Source organism: Schistocerca nitens, chromosome 2, assembly GCF_023898315.1.
Source record: "Schistocerca nitens isolate TAMUIC-IGC-003100 chromosome 2, iqSchNite1.1, whole genome shotgun sequence".
In the NCBI taxonomy this organism is placed as follows: Eukaryota; Metazoa; Arthropoda; class Insecta; order Orthoptera; family Acrididae; genus Schistocerca; species Schistocerca nitens.
Window position 1 is genome coordinate 201,360,211 of NC_064615.1, and position 24,824 is coordinate 201,385,034.

General features: G+C 36.3%; 1 protein-coding gene across 4 annotated transcripts in view; it reads right to left on the bottom strand.

Moving 5' to 3' along the window:
- LOC126235897 (serine/arginine repetitive matrix protein 1-like) overlaps positions 1–24,824 on the bottom strand; it is a 137,110-nt gene that overhangs the window by 93,805 nt on the left and 18,481 nt on the right. For all 4 annotated transcript variants that reach the window (XM_049944838.1, XM_049944839.1, XM_049944837.1 and 1 more), the window contains exons 4-5: positions 20,678–20,845; positions 10,317–10,516 (exon numbers count right to left, since the gene is read on the bottom strand). In XM_049944838.1, the coding sequence (XP_049800795.1) occupies positions 10,317–10,516; positions 20,678–20,845 (368 nt within the window). The remainder of the gene's footprint in view (positions 1–10,316; positions 10,517–20,677; positions 20,846–24,824) is intronic.

Sequence of the window (24,824 nt, forward strand, 5' to 3'; positions counted from 1 at the left end):
TGAAAGAGTTTACATCAACAGTGTATTACTGCACATAAGAATCAAGGCTATAAATCTTATCCAACATATTGTTCTTCTATTCAGAGCCTCCTATTGGGCTTATCACTTTAACTGAATATTTTTACAATACTTCTGCCCCTCTGTCCTTCATACTAAACTAAATTTTATCGTCATTGTTTAGAAAGCATAAATTTATCTTAACACCAATGTTCAAAGTAAAGGCATGCAAACCATTGCACTAACAAATTCTTTTTATGCCCCTAATATGTACGAACTTTCATTCCTTGTGCTGAACATATTTCCTTCAGAAGCCCACTCCATCGCCTGCTGATTTCTTCGGGATGGCGATGGTTCTCCTCTGTGGTAGTGCTGTTCCTGCGGCGGGGGCATCAGGTCTCTATCGTTTCTGTACGAGTCGGTTATGTCTGCAGCAATGAGGAAAAATCTAAAATCATCCAAAAGCTATTGTGTTCTTGTCCCAAATATCTTGGGTTTTCTGCTGAAGTACATGTTCCAGAACTCCTTCAGCATGGCTATTCCAAAAGAATCCTAGAAAAGGCAAGACTGCAATCTGCTGATAGTATCACGAATTAAAAACTTGTTGGAACTTAACCTTTCCTATTACTGTCCTAAAGGAGACTCCAAAATATATATAAAGCAACGAAAATTTAAAAAGTTTTGAGCTGACTCCATTAACAACTCCTCATAGATCTAACATACTTCTTTAGGCCTGTGTTATATTTGCACACATCTTTTATTAGAAGGAACTCATTATCGTCATTAAAATTTTCCACTTTCTACAACCATGTTCTTTCATAATTTCCAGTCAATCATGGAATATGGAGTTCATGTTGTACTTCCTGGAATGTAATCGCAACAGCCATTTCTTAGAAACAAAAAACCTCCGGCTTCCCATACTTCAAAGACTGGCTGGATGAAATCCATGATCAATGGCGAACAGTGTCAACTGTCTGTGCCTGGAGATCAATATTTTGAATTAGTGTTCACAGCCTTCTGTTCTATATACAATATCTCTTCCAGGACACTTCTGCAAGTCCTATTTCAAATTCAATTGCAACAAAGAGGATGTGGCAAATTTCTCACATTTATATTGTTCTCACACTATCCACAAATGTTAGTTTATTTCTAACATGACAATGACCATACCCCTATGTACACACTTAAAACAGTGTTAAATTACATAATATAAAGCTTGTAACAGTTCATTCCTTCACTGCGTAGAATAAGCTGTTTTCATTGTATATTTTCACAAACTAGTAACCAAAAAATGCATTTTCTGTAGATCATCATGAAGTACGAAGGTATTGCAAGCACAGTACTATCATCACAACCCATGTTGTAAAGATATCCTGGTTCTTCAACATCTTTTAATTGAGTGTGATCCATAACATTTAAAATAATGAACTGATGATGAAGGTGTCGCCTTTTCAACCTCTTCTTTTCTGGGAATTTTTGTTGTTGTTGTTGTTGTTGTTCCATAAAAACACGGTAGAACTGCCGGATATCAGTAACGTCCTGCCATGATATTTCGGCGCAGAGTCTTCTGGCCATCTTCAGGTGAGTGCCACTATAGTAGTACTGTTGTTGTTGTTGTTGTTGTTGTTGTTGTTGTTGTTAGCGGTGGCAGGGTAGCACTGTCGTCATTGTCGTTAGTAGTAGTCTATATCAATTAGGATAACACTGCACAAAATCACAAATAAAAATATCAGTAATCTGTTTTGCAAGAATCCACTGTATTTCAACGTTGATTTCTCCTGCTTTTTCAGTCTCTTGCATCTAAACATCACTCAAAAAATTGTGTATTTCACCTCTTGAATAACTATGTGAATATCTTTGCTTTCTCAAAGTTTTAGTTATTCTCTTATTGTTGACTATATCGATCAGTCATTAACATATGATTACTTTCAATACAAAACAACTGTAACACTGATCTTTTGTTGAAATTTGGATTAATTTTCAAGCTCTTATTTATTTGTTGAGCTATACAATTTACACCAGCCTGTTACAAATTTAGGACCATCCACTCGGCATATTTCATTTTTCTTTGCATTCTGGCATGAACTTGAGCACATTTCTTGCAAATCAATTACATAATTTGTCTGATATTTTCATTTCAAGTATCACAAAGTGAAGTTAACAATATTATGCTTCAACAATTACCTTGTAAAAAAGAACGATAATTATACTCAATAACACTTCACAGCACTTTAAAACACAATACCTGTATGTTCTTAATATTGTAGCAATTAAGTATACACTCCAAAGAATCTTGCCCTCCAACAGACTCCAGCATCTTCATAGAAAGTAATCTTTGTCTGATTAAAATATTTTAATGGCATGGCTGAGGAAACTACAGGGAAACTCTTGTTTCCAGTAGTTGTAGAATAACATGTAACTACTGGAAATGTTTACAAGAACTGTACCATTTTTATTCATTTTTTTCCTCTCTTTTAAGTTGATCCTTCCAAACCACACTCGGTGTGTAACTTCCCACACTTTAAAAATCAATCAATCAATCAAACTAAAACATACTTTATAAAGGTTTCGTTCGGAGTAAGACAATCACACGCAAAGTCAGGCTATTTCCATATGTTTAACACAACTGCACTACACTTCACAAACACCACAATACTCTCCACAATTTCACAATTCAAATTTTCACTTCTGCTGCACTCTATTAACTCCATTAAACCTTGCAGACTGCACCTGCTACTTCTGCATCATAGACAACTCTACTATTACCAACAATAAACCTACTATTCAAAGCAACTTTGAATCATAAAACATGGAAGCTAAAGTATCCTCAGACAAAGAAGAAGACTGAAATGAGTTCAGTGACATGTATTTTCAGAAAGACCTAGTAAAAGTCCTCACTTCATAAATCGAAAAGACGAGATGTAAGGACCTTGTTGATTTTTGCAGAGCTGAGACGCGCGCAGGGCATTGCTAAGAACATTACTACTACACCTACCAATTTATCATGTCGGCCATTCACCAGTCGTGTGCTTACTGGATGCCTGAATGGCTGACTGCAACCTCCATCCACTCAATCTCAACCTATGTAGAAAATATTTCTTTTTGAATGTAGTACTGAAAAAGTAAAGGAGCCTTTCTCAGAAAAACACTAAACATGCTGTAAGACTCCTGTAAAACATGTGAAATCAGCACATAAATTAACAAAATGTGGGAACAATGTCACTTACCTACTCCAAAACTGCTTTTAAAATGAAAAATAAGGAGTTCTACATTATCATGCACATTTCTGCTACTAAGAAACAAATAAATCATCCACACACTCAAAAAATTTCCTAATATGTTTGCTAACTTGTAATGTTCCTATGTCTCAAGTATTGATATAATAATTGGGTAAGTGTACTGCGGCTTTCAGTTGAAGATGAAACTACTCTTTCATTACTATTTCTTTAAATTTATTTACTGATATCCACTGTAACTCTTAGTTAAATTTAGACTTTTAAAGAGCAGTACTAATTTCTGATTGTCACTTTTCAATTTTCCTTCAATATTCCATTTATATAACATCATTCTTTATCAAATATCATTGCAAAGTGTTATCCGAACTATACTCTGATATTTAACAATTTAGGCATTCATTGTATTCTGAAAAGCAATCATCCCCTTGTATTTGCCTCTGCCTATTACTAACTATTGTAAAGTAATATTCATAATATTTTTTGCACAAACTATTTTAGTGAAATAAAATTTCATTCAAAATTTGTGACTTTCTCTCAACATAAAACCATTTTTTCTTTCATTCATGAACTCTGATATATATAATTCAACAATGCTTCAACAGTTTTGCTTCTTTAACTTTATTTTCTCTTCTTTTGTTGTGACATTCAAGATAATAGTTACCTTTTTGTCATTCATTTTGTTCATTGCATAGAATAAAATACTCCCTGTAGGCTACATATAAAACAGATTTTGGAAATCTTTTGCCTAATACAACTAACAACTGCTTTTTCCAGTATTTCAGCATGAAATAAATAACCGATCAAAAAGCTACTCATTATGTATTGGTGGTGCTTCACAGATTAGTTTCCAAACATTTTACAAAATAAGTATATAATATCAACCACTTTCTTTATGTCTGAAATGTCTCACATTTTTGTAGGTCCACTCCTAACAAGTCATTCATGTTTCAGCCTCAATGTCTTCTCTTACAATGTTCATCATTTCAATATCACAATACTTCCCATACACAATTTCTGCAAAAGTATATGCAATGTAATATATTTTTCTCCCTAACCCACCCTTCTCTTCAATGAAATGCAAGCTTCAATGTCTATTCAGAATAACTTTCTCCCATCCCCAGTCCCTGCTAATTTCCCTATTAACAAAACTTTCCAATAAAAGAAAGCATTATCTTTCGCACAAAGATTTTTATTCCCTTCCTTGAGGGAGGGGGGGATAAAATAAAAATAAATAAAACAATAAAATATTTTCCAATTTACCGCAGAGTTGCTGATTCATTTTTTATTACAGCAATATACTTCTCAATAACCTTATTCGCTTTTCAGCAATATAACTCATTTATATATTCCATATATTTATCATTTAACCTATCTGTGATACTTCCTCCCCCCCCCCCCCCCCCCACTTCCTGTAACCATTGTTAATTTTAGTCTGCTCTTGAAAAATTTTATGACTTAATTTCAATCTCACTGCTCTGTTCATTCCTTGAATATAATAAACTGATTATTTTGACACGCACTCCATCATCTGCTTCTTATTTTCTTTCATTTCTCTTTCATGAATCATCCTGAATAATTTTCACCTTTACTTAACTGTCAGTAACCACAACTGTCAGTAATTTAGGTAAAAGCACTTTCTACTATACCAGTAAATAACAGGAAATGGCAAGCAAACCAATTTTGCATTGAAAAATGTATACAGCTCTGTCAAAAGCTAAGACAGAAAAGTAGAATTAAGATAATGCTGTAAACAGAAAAAAAAAAATATTAGTTTGACAAAATGAGAACAAGAAGACACTGATCACCAGAATACAGTGAGGAAAGTGTACAGGTAACTAATATCATGTTCTTCCTACAAGCAGCAACAAGAAGCTGCATAAAAATCACAACTTCCACATCATACTCATGTATGTGATTTGTTACAGTTTCGTGTAATTTCGCATTTTAATTAAAATTTCTACAAGGAAACAATAGTACTGAGAAGTAGGGTACCACTTCCAAGCATGCAATGAACACTAGAATAACTTAACTGTAACATAAGAATGCAAGATCTCATATATTACTAGTTGCTTAAATGCCAGAAACTGCAACATTAACTCAAACTCTATATCTGTAGAGTCACAATACCACCACTTAATCACCTACCTTAGCAATTCAAAACAAATTATTTAGGCTGATACAACCGTCATGTTGTGATACACATGAACATACACATACATAAACATTTTTATGAAGTTACTAGTGAACCTAACAATGCTTTGCAATTGCTAAATATGTATGTGAATTGGATACACATCCTAATCTCCCCTCCCCCCTCTCTCAATCCCTCTCCTCCTCTCCCTCCCTTTGTCATCTCCTCCTTCCCCTTCTTTATAACCATTTTTCCCCCATTCTCTGTCCATCTCCTCCTCCCCCCCCCCCTCTCTGACCTTATTTATTGTTATTGCAAACTGAATCTTGATTAGGAATACAAGTCAAAAGGAATGGGTAAATCGGTTGGAATTATTAGTACATGGCGTGAGAGAGAGCTTTCCAACTGCTGGATCTTTGAGGATGTAGCTTTAATGACAGTGTTTCATATAGTTTTAATCTACGAACAAGTAGAATTATAAACTCAGCCATAAACACGACTTTCCTGTTCCTGTTTTCTGTTAAAAATTACTGCGAAAAGGAAAACAAAACCACACATTTCCACATCACAGCTTGGCATGTTTTTCCTCACAGCCAGTTTAACTGAAAATGTTTATTGTATAACATGTCTATAGCTCCAGTGGTTTAGGCAGTGTGTTGTCTGTCAGTCAGTCAGGACAGGATTCATCCAAGCGAATCTTTCCTTGGATTTAAGAGAATTAGAAACAAAAGAACTTCAGTAAGATTATGAATTTGCTGAAGTGAAAAGATCAGAATTAATTGCTCTGACAATTATTTGTTGGTGTTTTTAATGCATTCATTGCAATGCTTGGTGATGAATGATTTTTTTGTCTTTCCGTCCAAAGAGAAAACTAATAGCACCAATGGTTTACCAAATCTCAAGCATGCCACGTACAACTGCCTATGGGAAAAACATGGCAATTCAAGGTTTAGCCCACATACTTCAAGCAACTGGTCTGGCAATTTATAATAAAGACGTAGTGGAAACTGAACATGCTAAAATTATAACTGCAAGTCAGTTGGAGGTATTCTTGGAAACAGAACATCCTCGCCTTTGACTTTCCTTTGATTAGCATTACTTCAATTATACTTTCAGCAGCTTCTTGACATCAATCTTGTTCCACTGTATAGTTTTGGTTGGTTCAATCCGCTTATATCGAGCTGACGAGCTGCAAAATGTGCAGTGGCATTCTTGGTAAATCAAGTGAATTCAGGAATTCAATTGGATAACTGACAACTTCATCTGGATTGGTAATGGAATTAACTGTATTAAATGAATGCAACTGACCAGCAATTTTACTCTGTATCTTATGTTCAGATCATCTACATTCTCATTCTTCACTGACAAACTGGCTCGTTCGTTCAACCAAACATGGTTTTTGCAATTTGCAACAATATTCAGAAACACTTTCATGATCAATTCTTCTTCCGATGTTGTGAACTGACAAAAATTAGGTGAAAATGAAATAAGGCCAACGGAAGTGTCAAATGGAATTTTTCCATTGCCAATGCCTCATAATTGCCTGGAAAACACTTCAGCCAATTCGTCATTTTGTAACATTTTCATGTATCTCTACAAAGCCGATGTCTTCAAGCAATCATTTATTTCATCTTTGAATAACCGGCAACATTTGGCAAAAACAACTGAACAGCAAAACAACAGTACCTCCGAGGAGGTCCAGGTTACTGCGCAAATGTCTCAACATTCGATGGCTTGCCAACATACACTCATCTCAAATGATTATTTAGCAATTCTGTAGTACTTTCACCATTGCTGAATTTTTGACATTTTGCATGTTGGTACACCTATTGTTTGTAAATTCAATGGCAGTTTGAATACAGAATGAGCTGTTCGTAGTCCTAATTAACGTGGCAGCAATACAAGATGATGCTATAGCCAGGGCTATTTGACTGTGCAAGAATTGATGTTAAAATCAATTAAATCAGGAACATTTTGCAATTTCTGCTAGGTGTATCAAGGAAGAAGATTTCTCCTTAATCGTTGCTAACTGCTATCATCAATGTGTCACACACAGTTTTTTTGCTGTCATCTCGATCGTATAACTGTTCTTGTTCAATTTCTTGACTGAATGCACCGTGCATGGGACAATTCGATTCTGGCATACTAATTCATGCAACATCTTGCCAGACCATCAGGCACAAATCCTCTATAGAAATCAATGTCTTGTTGTGGATCGCTATATAAGATTTAAGTTCAGGATTTGCTATGGTTGTATGCGCTCGATTCAGAAGGTCTTCAGCCATATTGTCTTTGTATCTGTTCCACAGCTGAAGCGGGTTCGATGAAGAACACAGAGAAATGACGATGGCAAAAAGTGATAGAATCTGATGTGCATTACACAAAATTACAGCATCAGTGAGTGTTTGATCCCAATGAATGTCATCCTCAATCAAATGTAAACACTGACAGGCTTCTCAATATGTTGCACCCAACTCACCATTGACAGTTTGTATAAATTCAAATGAAGTCAGACTGTGAACATTAACCAATAACAAATGTATGTAAAAACTTTGCTCAAATGAACTGTGTTAATGTATGTCATGGATCATGTGTTCCATGTGAAATATCTCGGCAACTCTTAGTAAACCAGTGTTTTGGCATGGTAGTCTTTCAGTTCTCTGCACTGTGTTTGCTACCATGAAAGAAACACTTTGTCCATTCTCCAGGTGCACAGATCATTGGACCACAGTGTGATGACATTCGTGTATGGAGAATGGAAGGGAGTGGGAGGGGGGGGGGGGGGGTCAGCCAAATTGGACGAGCCATTCTCAAGTGATGATTTTTCATACATCCAGCAAGTGGTTTTTATTTATATAGATTTAATCAGCAAGAGACAAATCTGAACATGAGATGCCTCTGAATAATCAGAATGAGAGAGTAAATTAAGAAATTTGTATGAAGTTTTTCTTGATATTAAGAACTCACGTCAAGTTTCCAAGCAAAAAAGAAAATGTTAAACAAATTAGCACTATCACTGTTCTAAAGAAAGTACTCTCTGGAAGATCCTCATTGATTATTCCAAATAATACATCTGAGCATACATTGCTAAAGAGCAACCTGTGCAAGCAGAAATTGATCACACTGATCCTAAAAATGAATTATAAAAAATAGCACCAATGTTTCTAGATATCTTTATAAGAAAATAATGCTGATGAAATTTAACTAGTTTCAATGTTTTAAATGCCAGTGACAGAAATTTTCTAAAGGGCAATTACGTCTTCCTCTTCTCTAAATTCAGAAATACTCATGTCCATCAGACTTCCAAGCTGTCCTTTGTGGTTACTCTTGTGATTGTGAAAAGATTAGCAAATAGATACAAACAAGGAAAGTAAGATACCATACCATGATATACATCTCTAATCATCTCACAATAAAATATGATTATGAAAAAACAGTAGTTCATTTAACTAGCCTCCTCACAGAACCTGCAACAGTATCTTTAAAAATATGAAGGGGCAATTTCAACTTATCTCCTGATTCATTCCCCAACATCAACGGACCACATTTATTTATTTATCTATCCATAAAAGGATCATCTAACAATTACATAGGCTTTGTCAAATTAATACAATGCCAATCAATGAGCCAAAACATAGCACACAGCATATATAACACGCTTTAAGACGATAGGACAGTTAGCCTACAGGGATAGGACCATCCTGGCACTTGCCTTAACAGTTCAGGGAAACCACTTTAAAACCCAAATCAGCATGGCCAGACAGAGCAGCTCCATCCTCCTGAATATGAGATCAAAGTCCTAACAGCTGCACAGCCTCATTCGGAAATTCTCCAATGAAAAATGTTTCGTCATTTATACACAAACTGCTTCGTGTAACCTGCAATTTAAAGCACTGTTTCTTCTTCACTGCCCACAGACAATCATTAGTGACTTTGCACATTTTACTACTGCGAAAAATGCTCCAATTAGAGGACATGCTCTAGTATCCTACTCATATCTTTTCAGTTTCAGGCATTTTGCTGTTACAATCGAATTAAGTATCAGATAAAGAAATAGAGAAGAAAGCAATATAAATGAATGAACAAGTTTGTTGTCTACTAAAATTTGATTTAAAGAACAGGAAAAGAAATAATCAACTTCAAAGGAACAAAGAATTTAATGTCTTCTTTCCATTCATAACAGAACTAAGTAGAAGGAAGTGATCAGTATCATGTCAAGAAATACATTGGGTTTTCTTTCTTTTAAAAAAAAAAAAAAAAAAAAAAAACAAATGAAAGATTTTGCGATTAAAGACATTTTTGACAGAATTAAGTAGAAGAAAGTGATCAGTATCTTCTTTTTAAGTAAAACAAAACATGAAATGAAAATACTAAGAAAGTATAACAAGAACAAAGTAGACTAATATGCAAGACAACTTAATGCACTGTAAAAAATAAAATGCTTAATTAACAGACTCTTACAAAAAGATTTTAATGTACTGCTCAAGTGTATCTTACAAGTTGTCTTTCAACAGTAAACAAATTCCATCGTATCTTTCTAATACTTATATCAATAAAGTATTGCACAAGAACAAAGTGTCTTACCATACCAGACGAATCTACATTCTAATCTGAAATACTGTATGATGATTATTCCCAACAAGATTAAAGTAAATTGTTCCTTACTTGCAGAGTGTGCTATTAAGGAACTATTCATTATGTCACTGTCAAATCATGACACCAAAATTACTTTTAACTTACAAAATTAGTTGCACTGAAAAAGCCAATTGAAAGCCCTGTGAAGTAACTACCAAATTACTGGGATACAGAATCATATCACCAGAACTTCATGTCAAGTAGAAGTGGTTAACTTTACTCAGATCAAAAAACAAACATAAATATTATTTTAATAGTAACATGATTCCATTACGCCTTTGCATAAGCGGCCAGCACACTTAGACTTTCAAACATACCCGGCCGCCGAACCAACACCACATCTTCTGGATTGATAACAACACGCTCTGCTGGTGCCCTGTTTACTGGCAGTTCTCGGCTTATATTGATTACAACTTTCTTCAATTCATTGATATCATAACCAGCAGAGCCATCAGGACCACGGAAAACGGGTCTTTCAAAAGTCTCTTCATACTTGCCCGAACTGGAACCCCTAAATCTAGACACACACACACAAAAAGACCTCAATTAATTCACATAAGACAAAATGCAATGGAAATGAGTACGACAAGCACAAGTCATCATTACAGAAATTACCACTGAATTTATTAGCAAAATTGCAAACAATAACACACCACTACAGTCTTCTACAATTTTCAGTCAAGAAACCATCTCACACTACAGATTTATTTTGCTCAACTACCTGCATGTATCAGAAGCATCATGATATAAATAGATGCCTATAACCAAGTATTTACAAACAGAGATCAAAGGTTTCAATGTGGAGATTCATAAGTGAATTTAGAAGGAAAAATATTGGAGAAGCGCAAGTAACACTAGCATCCGTCTTGAGAATCTAGACTCGCCATGACCTCTGCCTGTTTTCAATGTCGATACTGGTAAGATACCAGTCCCGAGAATTCAAAGACTGTATAGAAATCTCCACAGTAGTTCCTCAGGCTAGCCCGAACATACACAAAGAAGCAAGCAGGGGAACTTGAGTTTGTATACAGTGCACACTGCTTTTACACTTTCCAAATGCTTCTAAAAAATGGTGTAAAATGCAGGAAAATGTAAAATGTGGGATCTAACATTTTATGCAGTAAAAGTTACATACAGGACAGCCCAGGACAGCCCCACCCCTCCCCCTTGTTTTTTTACATTACATATATGATATACGTACGTAATTGGCATCATAATACATCAGAGACTTGTTTATTGTCTAATAACGGTTCATTATCTAATAAAAACCTATGATGAAATTGAAACTGGTAACTGTCTGGGAAACAGACATGTTTGACTTAATTTCATGCATCATAATGTTTTTGGAAAGCTTGCAGCTCTCATTCATCTTTAAGTAATGAAACACTGCACCAGTTATGTATTTTTTGTTGCCTAGTGCAACGCATTTCAAGAATTTATTCTCATTATCAATCGCAAATATTTACGTAAGTATTTTGTGTGGTGTTTGCATATGTGTTGTTCTACATCTCTTGTAGTGTAGACGCCTTTTTGAGGTTATCAGGTACTGTGCCTCCTCAGTTATGCAGAAACACACACACACACACACACACACACACACACACACATACACACACACACACATTTCCAATGTTTGTCTATGAAACATCACAAAAAACACTTGCATAAACATTGCACTAGACACGAGAATAAATTCTCAAAGCAGATCTTGCGAAGCATGAAAAAATACATAATTAATGCTGTGTTTAAACCAAATACATTCAAGACTGAACAACACAAAGTTAGCAAATGTGTCTACTAATGCTACAAGTGGCCAAACGACAAAACATGCTAAATATGGTTGGACAAATGTGTCACAATAATCACGCAGCTGCTCATGCACAGTAGACAGTTTGGAAATGGTTGTGATTGGTCATGGCACCTTTATTTGAACAAACCTCGTTACTCCCATCGGCCACCATGCTGAAGAGAGTTTGGGAGCAGCAGCACATGCAGTATGAATTGTTACCCATTAATTGGTTCAGATGTGCTGTTTAGGGCACTCTGGTGTCAAGAAGCTTAACCACATGAAGTTTGTAAACACTACTTGATGGCAAATGTCATGCCAGTGACATTTTGTGTCAATTATTTCAGTTTTTTCTCCACGAACATTTTTCCATAAAGCGTAAATCATGGGAAAATTATAAATATGTCAATGCAAAAACCGGGTGTAAATTAACATTGTGAACATAGGAAATTTGATGGAATCAATAAAAATATTGTCATAAACAGTGGGAAAACATTAATTCTGGGAATGTAAAAGTGGGGGTTATACTGTATGTAGATACAGAAGATTTAATAAAATATTTTTATTTACTTACTAAAACCTGACTACAACTTATATTTTATGTTTGCTCGCAGTAGTGTTCATCTATCAGGCTTCTGACAGATCATGATTGCAATGTATGTTCTAATGGCAAAAATATATTTTTTATGTGATATAATTACAGTTTAACAATTTTCGGAAGTTTTTACTTAACTTTTACTGTCAAACCATGCTTCTTGCCCAATTTCATGATTATACGTCAACAGGAAGTACCCTACAGGTTTTGATGAGTGGGTTTCCTAGTTCCAAAATGTGTGACCATTAATGTCATATCTTTTGATTGAATGGACTTATACGGTTAAACGTTTTACACTGCCAAGGGTTCATAGATTTTAATATGCAACATAAATTTGAACTTGATACGCAAAAATGTTCCACAGAAAACGGGGTCTTAACATATGCAAAGACAAACAAATGGATAAAAAAACAATAAAAATACTCTTTTCATATGATATAATCACGAATTAAGAATTTTCAGATTTTTCCTTTACTTGTAATGTGAAACAGTGCATCTTTACAAATGTTATGATTCTAGGTGATTGGGAAGTAACCTACAGGTTTTGATGATCAAGTTTTCAAGTATAAAAATATGTGATATAAATGGCCATATTTTTTGACTGATGGGCTTAGATGCCTAAAATATTTATACTGTCAATAGACCAAAGGCCTTAACATGTGACATAAATTTGTACCTGATATGTCTAACTGTTCCTGAGAAATAGGGTTCTTAACAGACAGACAGACAGACAGGCAGGCAACAAAGTTATCTTATAAGGGTTCTGCTTTTACAGACAGAGGCATGGAACCCTAAAAATAACACAAGTTCTTCATTTGTACAATGTAACTTCACCGATCATTTTTTTAGCAGTACATGGATTTTCTACCAAAATTCATTTCAATATTTTTTTTCAAGTTTTTATGCAATTATTTCAAGTGGTTTCCTTTCACATTTGTGAATGAATGGTATTAATGCACTTAGTGTGTGTTTTCATTGCCCATTACAAGAAAGTCTCCTTCACTTTATAGAATCAGCTCTGCTGCTAACATACTTTAGCTCAGTTGTAAAATTATGTGAATCAAGTCTTTGTTGTTTTGCTTCTTGAAATTTCTACAAAACATAACTATCCTTTTCAAAAACAAGTTCTTTCACAGTTCTTCACAAAACCCGACTGTTCAATGAGCACTGAAATTAACACATTTAATCTCAGTAGTCATGTTAGCCTTTTTAGGTGAACTGTATGGGATAAAACAAATTATATGAATATGTGACAAGTTAAACTGTTTGCTAGACTGAGATTCAAACAATAATCCATGCCATTCATGGACAGTAATCTACCAATTATGCTATTTGAGAATATACTTTGCAAGCTAACTCAAAGTTTCATCTCTCATCGGTTCGTCTTCTTCCATTCCCTTTGTTTCCCTTCCAAACTCTGCACAGGCTCTGTTACTGTGTGTTGAGACTTGTCACATATAATCAACTTGGCGTATACCTGGTATAAACTAGAAGAACTCATTATCATGTTGTAACAAGTGGAACAGGGAGTAATAATCACAATTCAAACTCTGGAGAATATACTCTGTCACTGATTGTTTTGTTGCCTACATGCACAATGGAATTTTTCTTTCCTCTAATAGATCACACTATTTTACAGCATAATGATGCTTAATAATATAACAGGGTCAAAATGCTTAGGAAAATTAACAGTAGTATATGAAACACATGCAATTCTAATGTAAGAAGACAAATCAAGTTATGACTTCATGACATTTATCTTATCACTAATTTTTATTGCGTGACTGTTTCAACCCTCCCTCCCCCAAGTTCAAGTCAGCTGAGGCTCCCCAACCTCTTTCACGGCAACAATTACAATTAGTCACAAATTTCCGATGTATGCAATGGAAGTCCAGTCCACGGTTTGGAATTAAGTCTTTTGCTCACAACCACAATTACCACCACTGTGATGAGGACTGGGTCCACAGCCTTTTCAAAATTATTAAATATAATCATTATGCTTACAGCCTTTGAAAATATTTATTGGCCTACATTTTATTTAAACCAGCTGTTATTTTCAAGCATGATGAAATAAAACATTGTCTCATATTAAATACACTGGAATTAAAAATAAAGTAACCAAATAGTAAAACTGAATAAAATACTATGCTAAACTCTTGCAAAACCGGTACTCAGTAGCTGAGTTTTTGAGTAATCCGGCCCGTATCTGACCTCTACTCTATTAAGGACAAATGACGTGCACAATAATGAATAATGGATTATCAATTAATAATGGATTACGGTGTACAACAATGTAGCTAGTTAATTAGGAGCAGGAGAAATTGACAATGAATGTGTTGCTAAGTAGCTGAATGATCAAATTATAACAGATGAAGAAATAATTAGAGCGGATAAAAGTAATGATGAAAGTGATGACAGAGAGGATGCTGGAGGAGAGAGCATGAAGATTTCTCGTGACGCTGGTGGTGAAGCTGCAGACACTTTCCTGAAGTATATTATGCAATAATCAGATACATGCAGTACAGATGTAATGCTTGTAAAGTGGTTGCATACCAACATCACGTGATTATCATCATTGCAACAACTAAAAATTTGGGACACGTTTCATAGTGAGTGATACTACTGTAATTATATACACGCAAGAACTAAGTTTTCTATGAAAAGAATGTACCTTGCAATTTAAGTGTAGACCCTGTGTGTGTAAATTTCACACACAATAATCCAGCATTTCCCTCAATCACACATCATACACTATGTGATCAAAAGTATCTGGACACCCCCAAAAACATACATTTTTCATATTAGGTGCATTGTGCTGCCACCTACTGCCAGATACTCCATATCAGTGACCTCGGTAGTCATTAGACATCATGAGAGAGCAGAATGGGATGCTCCACGGAACTCACGGATTTCAAATGTGGTCAGGTGAATGGGTGTCACTTGTGTCATACGTCTGTACGCAATATTTCCACACTCCTAAACATCCCTAGGTCCACTGTTTCTGATGTGATAGTGAAATGGAAACGTGAAGGGACACGTACAGCACAAAAGCATACAGGCCAACCTCATCTGTTGACTGACAAGAGACCGCAGACAGTTGAAGACGGTCGTAATGTGTAATAGGCAGACATCTATCCAGACCATCACACAGGAATTCCAAATTGCTTCAGAATCCACTGCAAGTACTATGACAGTTATGCGGGAGGTGAGAAAACTTGGATTTCATGGTCGAGTGGCTGCTCAGAAGCCACACATCACACCGGTAAATGCCAAACGAAGCCTCGCTTGGTGTAAGGAGTGTAAACATTGGAGAATTGAGCAGTGGAAAGACGTTGTGTGGAGTGATGAATCACAGCACACAATGTGGCGATCCGATGGCAGGGTGTGGGTATGGCGAATGCCCGCTGAATGTCATCTGCCAGTGTGTGTAGTGCCAACAGTAAAATTTGGAGGTGCTGGTGTTATGGTGTGGTCATGTTTTTCATGGCAACTTCGTGCCAGGCCTCACAGACTGACATTGATACCTCTCCTCAGTGCAGCACTCCATGAAGAATGGGCTACCACTCTGCCAGAAACCTTCCAGCACCTGAGTGACGGTATGCCTGAAAGAGTGGAAGCTATCATCAAGGCTAAGGGTGGGCCAACACCATACTGAATTCCAGTATTACCGATGGAGGGTGCCACAAACTTTTAAGTCATTTTGAGCCAGGTGTCCGGATACTTTTGATCACATAGTGTAATGTGCACATATAGTGAGTCTACTGTACTTCCTTGGGATGTTTAAGAACTCTTTTCAACGTTAAGTTGTGGCATGCTGGAACATAGTTTCCAGAAGTCTGAACGAAATATGTATGTTGCGATAAGTATACATTATCACCACACACTATTTAAGCATGAGCCATGTGGCTAACACTTAGCAATCAGTTACAATACTGTACTTGATTGCAGATCTAGATTTCAGCTACAATAGTGCTATCATCAGTGCTAAGAAATAGAAAGGACTCAGACAATGGAAGGTATAATACGAAATCTACACCACAATTATACAGGACTGGAGACTCCATGCAGTATGAAGTCAGTGGTACAGACTCAACAAGCTTGTAAATGTACATTATTACCTGGCATTAGCATGTACACAGTTTAATTCAAAACTGAGGCTGCTGTTTACAGATCTCTACAATCAGCCACAGAATACGTCATAGAGGGTGATATCTGTGTATGACTAGTAGTTCAAACAAATTCTGTATTAAAATAAAATTAGACAAATAGCAATTATAATAAAACAGCAGTTTTGCATAAAACAGGTTACAAGGTAAAGTATGAATGATATAATGACTTAGTGGAAGAACCCACTGCTCCTGGTGTGAAACGTGACTTAAAATTTATGTTAATTAAAAAAAAAAAAAAAAGAAAGAAAAAAAGCCAACCATGATTATAGCTTGATATAAGTAGGTCACAATTATTATTTTTATTTTATTATACATTCCCTTGTACAAAACACAAAAAACTACATGTTAACACCAGCCACGATAAGACACATGAATTACAGAGTCATGGCTGTTGTGAAAAAGTGACAAAGATCTCTCTCATATGATGACCTACACTAAAAACAATATTATCCAAGATAATGCCAATAGTTACAGGATAAGCAAAATAATTTTGCAACCACAAATTTTGTTCTCATTTGATAAGCTATCAAGTGGCATTAAATAGAGATGAATATGCTATGCAAAATATGTGCCTCCTGGATTGTAGCTACCTCTGCCACCAGGAAGGTGGGGTTTAAAAAGTTTCCAAAAAGCAAGTGTTTCTCACTGCCATCTGCTCAGTGAGCAGAGCAGTGCCATATCTCAGATGGAAAAAAATCTCTATCTCCTCCAGGAGGTCCATAAATGAGCCCTCTAAACCTCTATGTAGCATCCTCAAATGCAAGGCCAAAGATGTAACACTGTTTCCACTTTCAATTATGTGGACAGCAATGTTATATTTTTCACCTATGTCCTTCATTTAACAATGCTACATGTTCACTGTACCTAACTAGTCGCCATCCCACCTGCCCTACAACAGGCATCACAGTCTGAACATTCCAATCCATTCTTGATTTATAATAAACATTTCTTCAGTCAACACTATTAAAATGCGACCAAGGTTATTCAAGGTCGAAAATATTTTAAAAACTGGTGCCACTCTTGTACTTATTTAACCTTAATACAGTAAACAGACATATCTGACGCTATTGTTTTCTAATTTATTGCTCACAATAGGTATAGCTTCTCGTAGTATTATAATTTCAATCATATTGTAATTATTACTTACATAATACAGTGGATAATTATTCAGCTTTGCAATGTATTTAATGGTATTTAATTCCTGCTCAGCCTGTGATAATGGAAGCTTAAATAAGAAACTGATAACAGAATTAAAAAAGGCTGTTCATGCTGACTTGGTTGGGGTGCACTCAGCCTCGTGATGCCAATTGAGGAGCTACTCGACCAATAGTAGCGGCTACAGTCAAAGAAAACCATCATAATGACCGGGAGAGTGGTGTGCTGACCACACGCCCCTCCTATCCGCACCCTCAACTGAGGATGACACAGCGGTCGGATGGTCCCGATGGGCAACTTGTGGCCTGAAGACTGAGTGCTTTATGCTGACTTGGTTAGTTTGAATGAATATTTACAATCCATCAGGACAAGTATTTTTCCAAAAAATCCCACATACATACTTCCCATTTTCACTTCTGATATCCATATCTAAAAAATTTTAGAGCGCCACTAATCTCCACTTCACAACTAACTTTTATTTTCTTGAAATTTTAAAAATGATATTGGCTGTGATCCAGCAACCGTATGCTATTTAATTACAGAATGTATATACAGCCACTTCAGTTGCACAGAATTTTGTCAATTGACCATGGTTTCGATAGCACTAGAGTAATCTTCATCAGCATAAAAAGTTATGTGGAACAACAAAAAAATATGACATAGATTGAAATAATATACACTTTAAAGGATTACTTCCATAAATTACATACAAACAGAATGTACTTACATGTAATCACACCATGGTTTAAAACGTCTGAGAAAAAGTGCTTTTGTCAAACAGAAATGTCATAGGAATAAAAAATAAAGTGTCAAAGTATAACATAATTGTCAACCAGATAAAATTCTCCATGGAATATAAAGACAACCGCAAGGTCGCTTAGGACAAAGAGCGGCATAATATAGCCGCTACCGTCAGACTGAACTGCTAACATGCTGAGGCAGCCATAAAAACAGATTTGTGCCATCTAGCACGTAGTAATCGAAATACAGATAACTTAAGAGCAAATGAGGCACTGGAAACTCAGTTTTAAAGATTACTGGTAACAAACGGGAACCAGTGTATGAAGGTCACAACATAACGTAACAGTCTTTTTTATTATTTTTTTATTCAGACTGCTGAAATTAAGTTTTCAGGGCAGCCACAAGTTGCAACTCAATATTTTTTATGGTCCAGTTTCGCTCAGTTCAAGAAGAGAATTATCAAAAACTGTGGAACTCAAAGTTCAAAGTAATTGCCGACATCAGAGATTGGCAATGTAATCGGCCAATTACTCTGAAGAGTAAATTCCATCACTTGTGACAATGCTCTTGCAAAACTGAACGAAACTGGTCGATAACAAAAATTGAGTGTGACTTGTGGTGGTATCTAGTGCACAAAATTCCACTTACATCAAAAATCCCCATCATCATCCTATAAGATATTCCAGATATCAAACTGCCTCTTATTCCCACTCCTATGAAGAATTTCTAATGAATTTTTAAGTTCGCAGTAGTCTTGTTTGGTAGTCTGAAGATGGTTCCCAAATGAAGATCTACAATTGTCGGAGATGTTAAAGTGTACCCCAAATCTAATGGTAAAACTTCTACCTGTTTGTTTTTTAGTACTCTGCACAGTTCATTTTTAAACAGCTAAATACATGAATTGTTTGATATCTCTGATACTATGTCATACGGTCTTACCTAATGTAATTTAAGTGCAGTAGCGCATTCATACTTTGGTATTCCAGAACTGTGTAGTTATTCTGTCAGACACAGAAACACTTTAGGATGAAGGTATTTAGTTTTGACCTCTTTTTTCCTTTCTGAGACAATCTCATCAGTTGTACTGTGCTTATGTAATTTTGCAGCAAACTGCCTTTGTTCACTTAATTCTGAATGCACATCTGGCAAACCATATGATACTGTCTCTACATAATAGTCTCTTTGTACTCCCCAAGTTCAATGTTGCATTCCAGCAACTACTCACTATATGAGCAATTCATTCCTGTGAATATTATGAATCAAATTTACATAAGTGGGAACCTGTTTTTGTAGCCACCATGTGATAAGCTCACACGGTGAGGGGAATCGTGAGTATACTTACCCTAAAATACATATTCACATTCAGACTGTTGGAAATTATGTTCTACATATTCACATTCAGATTGTTGGAAACTATGCCCTTTAACATCTCAAGGAAGTACTCCTTTTTCAATTTTAACAACCTGTTAAATTTATTTTTAATGCCAGTGCATTTCATATGGTGGTAATGTTTTATCCCAATATGATTGAAAATGACAAAATTTCTGAATTGTAATTGCAATAAATATTTTCCACAGCAATGCTAGGAAGGTCTATACTAAATAATCCAATACCAAAGCCAGTCAGCTCTTTGCCACCACTATGAACTGACATCGAGTGGCAGGCTCTGCTTATCATGGGGATAGCTTTCTCCATATCACCTGACAATTCTAAAATGCTATTCACATATCACACGAGTTTCAATGGCTATGATTACTCTTTAAACAAGATCAACCAGTGTTAACCACAGATGAGAGACCTCGTAAGTTTATTAAAGCAGTATAGAGGCTAATGTTGTAGAATGACCACTTAATAAGTTTCATTTCCCAAGCATTACATTTTGTTCACATTTATCTAAGAAACAGAAAGGAATGCAAGACGATGTCCATGATACCTAACAGTAGGTCGCAACTGGGAACCTAGTGCCATTGATACAAATAAGTTCTTCTGTGGTGGAATCTGAGCAATCCCAAGAGTCAGGCCAAGATATACAAGCAAAAGCTGGCTACATCAGTTAATATAAATGCAGCCCTTCTGGGACTTTCAAGCTATATAAATGCTCAATTATATAAAATATTGCATTTTATGGAGGACTAGCAACAACTGCCAAAGAAACACATGACATGGCAAGCAACAACTTTGCTGATTAAAAAAGTCGTTCTTTACTTAAAATTTGTACTATATTACACATACCTTTCACCAACATTCCTAGTCACATGTTCCACATCTACACCAGCTGCAACACCGTACGGGTCTGAAGGACCAGCATACTGTGGTGGAGATACTTCTTCAGCATATGCAGGAGACACCATGCGTGTTGCACTTGTGTGGGAACCACTAGCTGCTGTAGGACTCTTTGACCTGCAATAGAAAACAATGCCGAACACATTTTTGTGGTCCGCTTGGTTTGGTACACACAAGACATCAACCATACATTAATCTGAGCAATTGTACAGTTGTTGATGATGATGTGACGTAAATATAGGCTAGAAACTAATACAGAACAAACATGACCAGTGGCAATTAATACAGCAGATACTCCACACAACTGTGCTGGCTTACTGCAGCTGAGCACTTTTCACTTGTCACATTCCCCTTTACCCTTTATTTGGTAAAAGACTCAATTTATTCATAACCGAATGGCTAACCACTGACTAAAGTAAAAATCTTTTGCTACAAATAGAAAGCAGGCCTGATTTCACGTATGTATGCATCACGACTGATTCTCTACAAGGCGTTGCTCCATCTACAAAGGATGAGTTTCAAGTAATGTTTTGGAATTCAAGGCTTAGGTCATCAACTTTGAACCACTCAGCTTCCAAAGATTCAAAACCGAACTAGCAAAGTGTTATCCTGACTCAGAATACAAAAATATGAATCTCTTGTTTTTGTAATGTGCACATAAATAATGGCTCACTGTTGGTAATAGCTGTATACTGTTCACATCCACAGCTGCAGCCATAGACCAAGAATCAAACTGTCATTTATGGTGGAGATTGCTATCAACATTACTCTTATCCACCTGCCCCACCTCTCCATTCAAACCATAACGTTGTGTGGGAAGAATAACAACTTGAACAATTCCATATGTGGCATATTTTCTTAAATTCTTATAACTGCAATCTTTATTGGGTGAAAGTGTAGCGAAAAGTGAACAAATTATAATGATGCACTGTAAAAAAAATGTTACTAAAGTATTAAAAATAGCCTTTCACACAGTAACAAAAATGTTTACTTGCAGTGAGTCATACGGGAGTTTGTGTGTAATCTCTCGCAAACTATCATGTTTATCAAATAGGTACCTCACAAATTAAGAGCAATTCACAGTGGACATTATACAACATCAGGTCAAAACATTTCACAATGTTTTTGAAATGTTGCACCCACATCAACCACTGATAGGACAGCCCATCACATAGTATATTCTCTGGAAAAAAATTGTTTGCTTAACGAGAGAGTGGCATCACATACCAGATTTACCAAGATTAGATGAGGCAACTTACGGAAGGCAAACACGGACATTCACTACTGTGTTTACATATGAAGCTGAACTGATTTTGTTAGCTTCATCAAATTTCAGTTTGGGGGGGGGGGGGGGGGGGGGTCAGTTATCTTACGTCAAAGGTGTGTAAATCAGATGTTCAGATTCCATCTGCACAATGAAGTGATGTTAACGACAATTTTAACATACAAATATATTTTATTTCCTCATGCTTCTACTGAACTACTAGGGCTCTTCTGTAATACACAGTCAAAAAACTGATTTTATTTTGTCAGTTAAAAAAATAAAGCTTTACAGCAGAAAATAAACAAGAAACTGTGAAAAAGGAAAACAAAGAGAAAACAATAATAGCAAAGTTACGAAGAAATTGAAGAAATGTATGATGAGATAAAAGAAATTATTCAGGTAGTGAAGGGAGACGAAAATTTAATAGTCATGGGTGACTGGAATTCGACAGTAGGAAAAGGGAGAGAAGGAAACATAGTAGGTGAATATGGATTGGGGCTAAGAAATGAAAGAGGAAGCCGTCTGGTAGAATTTTGCACAGAGCATGACTTAGTCATAGCTAACACTTGGTTCAAGAATCATAAAAGAAGGTTGTATACATGGAAGAATCCTGGAGATACTAAAAGGTATCAGATAGATTATATAATGGTAAGACAGAGATTTAGGAACCAGGTTTTAAATTGTAGTACATTTCCAGGGGCAGATGTGGACACTGACCACAATCTATTGGTTATGAACTGTAGATTAAAAAAAACTGAAGAAATTGCAAAAAGGTGGGAATTTAAGGAGATGGGACCTGGATAAACTGACTAAACCAGAGGTTGTACAGAGTGTCAGGGAGAGCATAAGGGAACAATTGACAGGAATGGGGGAAAGAAATACAGTAGAAGACGAATGGGTAGCTCTGAGGCAGCAGAGGATCAAGTAGGTAAAAAGACGAGGGTTAGTAGAAATCTTTGGGTAACAGAAGAAATATTGAATTTAATTGATGAAAGGAGAAAATATAAAAATGCAGTAAATGAAGCAGGCAAAAAGGAATACAAACGTTTCAAAAATGAGATCGACAGGAAGTGCAAAATGGCTAAGTAAGAATGGCTAGAGGACAAATGTAAGGATGTAGAGGCTTATCTCACTAGGGGTAAGATAGATACAGCCTACAGGAAAATTAAAGAGACCTTTGGAGAAAAGAGAGCCACTTGTATGAATATCAAGAGCTCAGATGGAAACCCAGTTCTAAGCAAAGAGGGGAAAGCAGAAAGGTGGAAGGAGAATATAGAGGGTCTATACAAGGGCGATTTACTTGAGGACAATATTATGGAAATGGAAGTAGATGTAGATGAAGATGAAATGGGAGATACGATACTGCGTGAAGAGTTTGACAGAGCACTGAAAGATCTGAGTCGAAACAAGGCCCCGGGAGTAGACAACATTCTATTAGAACTACTAACGGCCTTGGGAGAGCCAGTCCTGACAAAACTCTACCATCTGGTGAGCAAGATGTACGAGACAGGCGAAATACCCTCAGACTTCAAGAAGAATATAATAATTCCAATTCCAAAGAAAGCAGGTGTTGACAGATGTGAAAATTACCGAACTATCAGTTTAATAAGTCACAGCTGCAAAATACTAACGCGAATTATTTACAGACGAATGGAAAAACTGGTAGAAGCCGACCTCGGGGAAGATCAGTTTGGAACATGTGAGGCAATACTGACCTTACAACTTATCTCAGAAGGAAGATTAAGGAAAGGCAAACGTATGTTTCTAGCATTTGTAGACTTAGAGAAAGCTGGAATACTCTCAAATTCTAAAGGTGGCAGGGGTAAAATACAGGGAGCGAAAGGCTATTTACAATTTGTACAGAAACCAGATGGCAGTTATAAGAGTCGAGGGGCACCAAAGGGAAGCAGTGGTTGGGAAGGAGTGAGACAGGGTTGTAGCCTCTCCCCGATGTTATTCAATCTGTATACTGAGCAAGCAGTAAAGGAAACAAAAGAAAAATTTGGAGTAGGTATTAAAATCCAGGGAGAAGAAATAAAAACTTTGAGGTTCGCCCATGACATTGTAATTCTGTCAGACAGCAAAGGACTTGGAAGAGCAGTTGAACGGGATGGGCAGTGTCTTGAAAGGAGGATATAAGATGAACACCAACAAAAGCAAAACGAGGATAATGGAATCTAGTTGAATTAATTCGGGTTATGCTGAGGGAATTAGATTAGGAAATGAGACACTTAAAGTAGTAAAGGAGTTTTGCTATTTGGGGAGCAAAATAACTGATGACGGTCGAAGTAGAAAGGATATAAAATGTTGACTGGCAATGGCAAGGAAAGCATTTCTGAAGAAGAGAAATTTGTTAACATCGAGTATGGATTTAAGTGTCAGGATTTCGTTTCTGAAAGTAGTTGTATGGAAGTGAAACATAGACGATAACTAGTTTCGACAAGAAGAGAACAGAAGCTTTCGAAATGTGGTGCTACAGAAGAATGCTGAAGATTAGGTGGGTAGATGACATAACTAATGAGGAGGTATTGAATAGGATTGGGGAGAAGAGAAGTTTGTGGCACAACTTGACTAGAAGAAGGGATCGGTTGGTAGGACATGTCCTGAGGCATCAAGGGATCACAAATTTAGCATTGGAGGGCAGTGTGGAGGGTAAAAATCATAGAGGGCGACCAAGAGATGAATACACTAAGCAGATTCAGAAGGATGTAGGTTGCAGTAGGTACTGGAAGATGAAGGAGCTTGCACAGGATAGATTAGCATGGAGAGCTGCATCAAACCAGTCTCAGGACTGAAGACCACAACAAGTCAGTAGACCTGACACTGCATTAT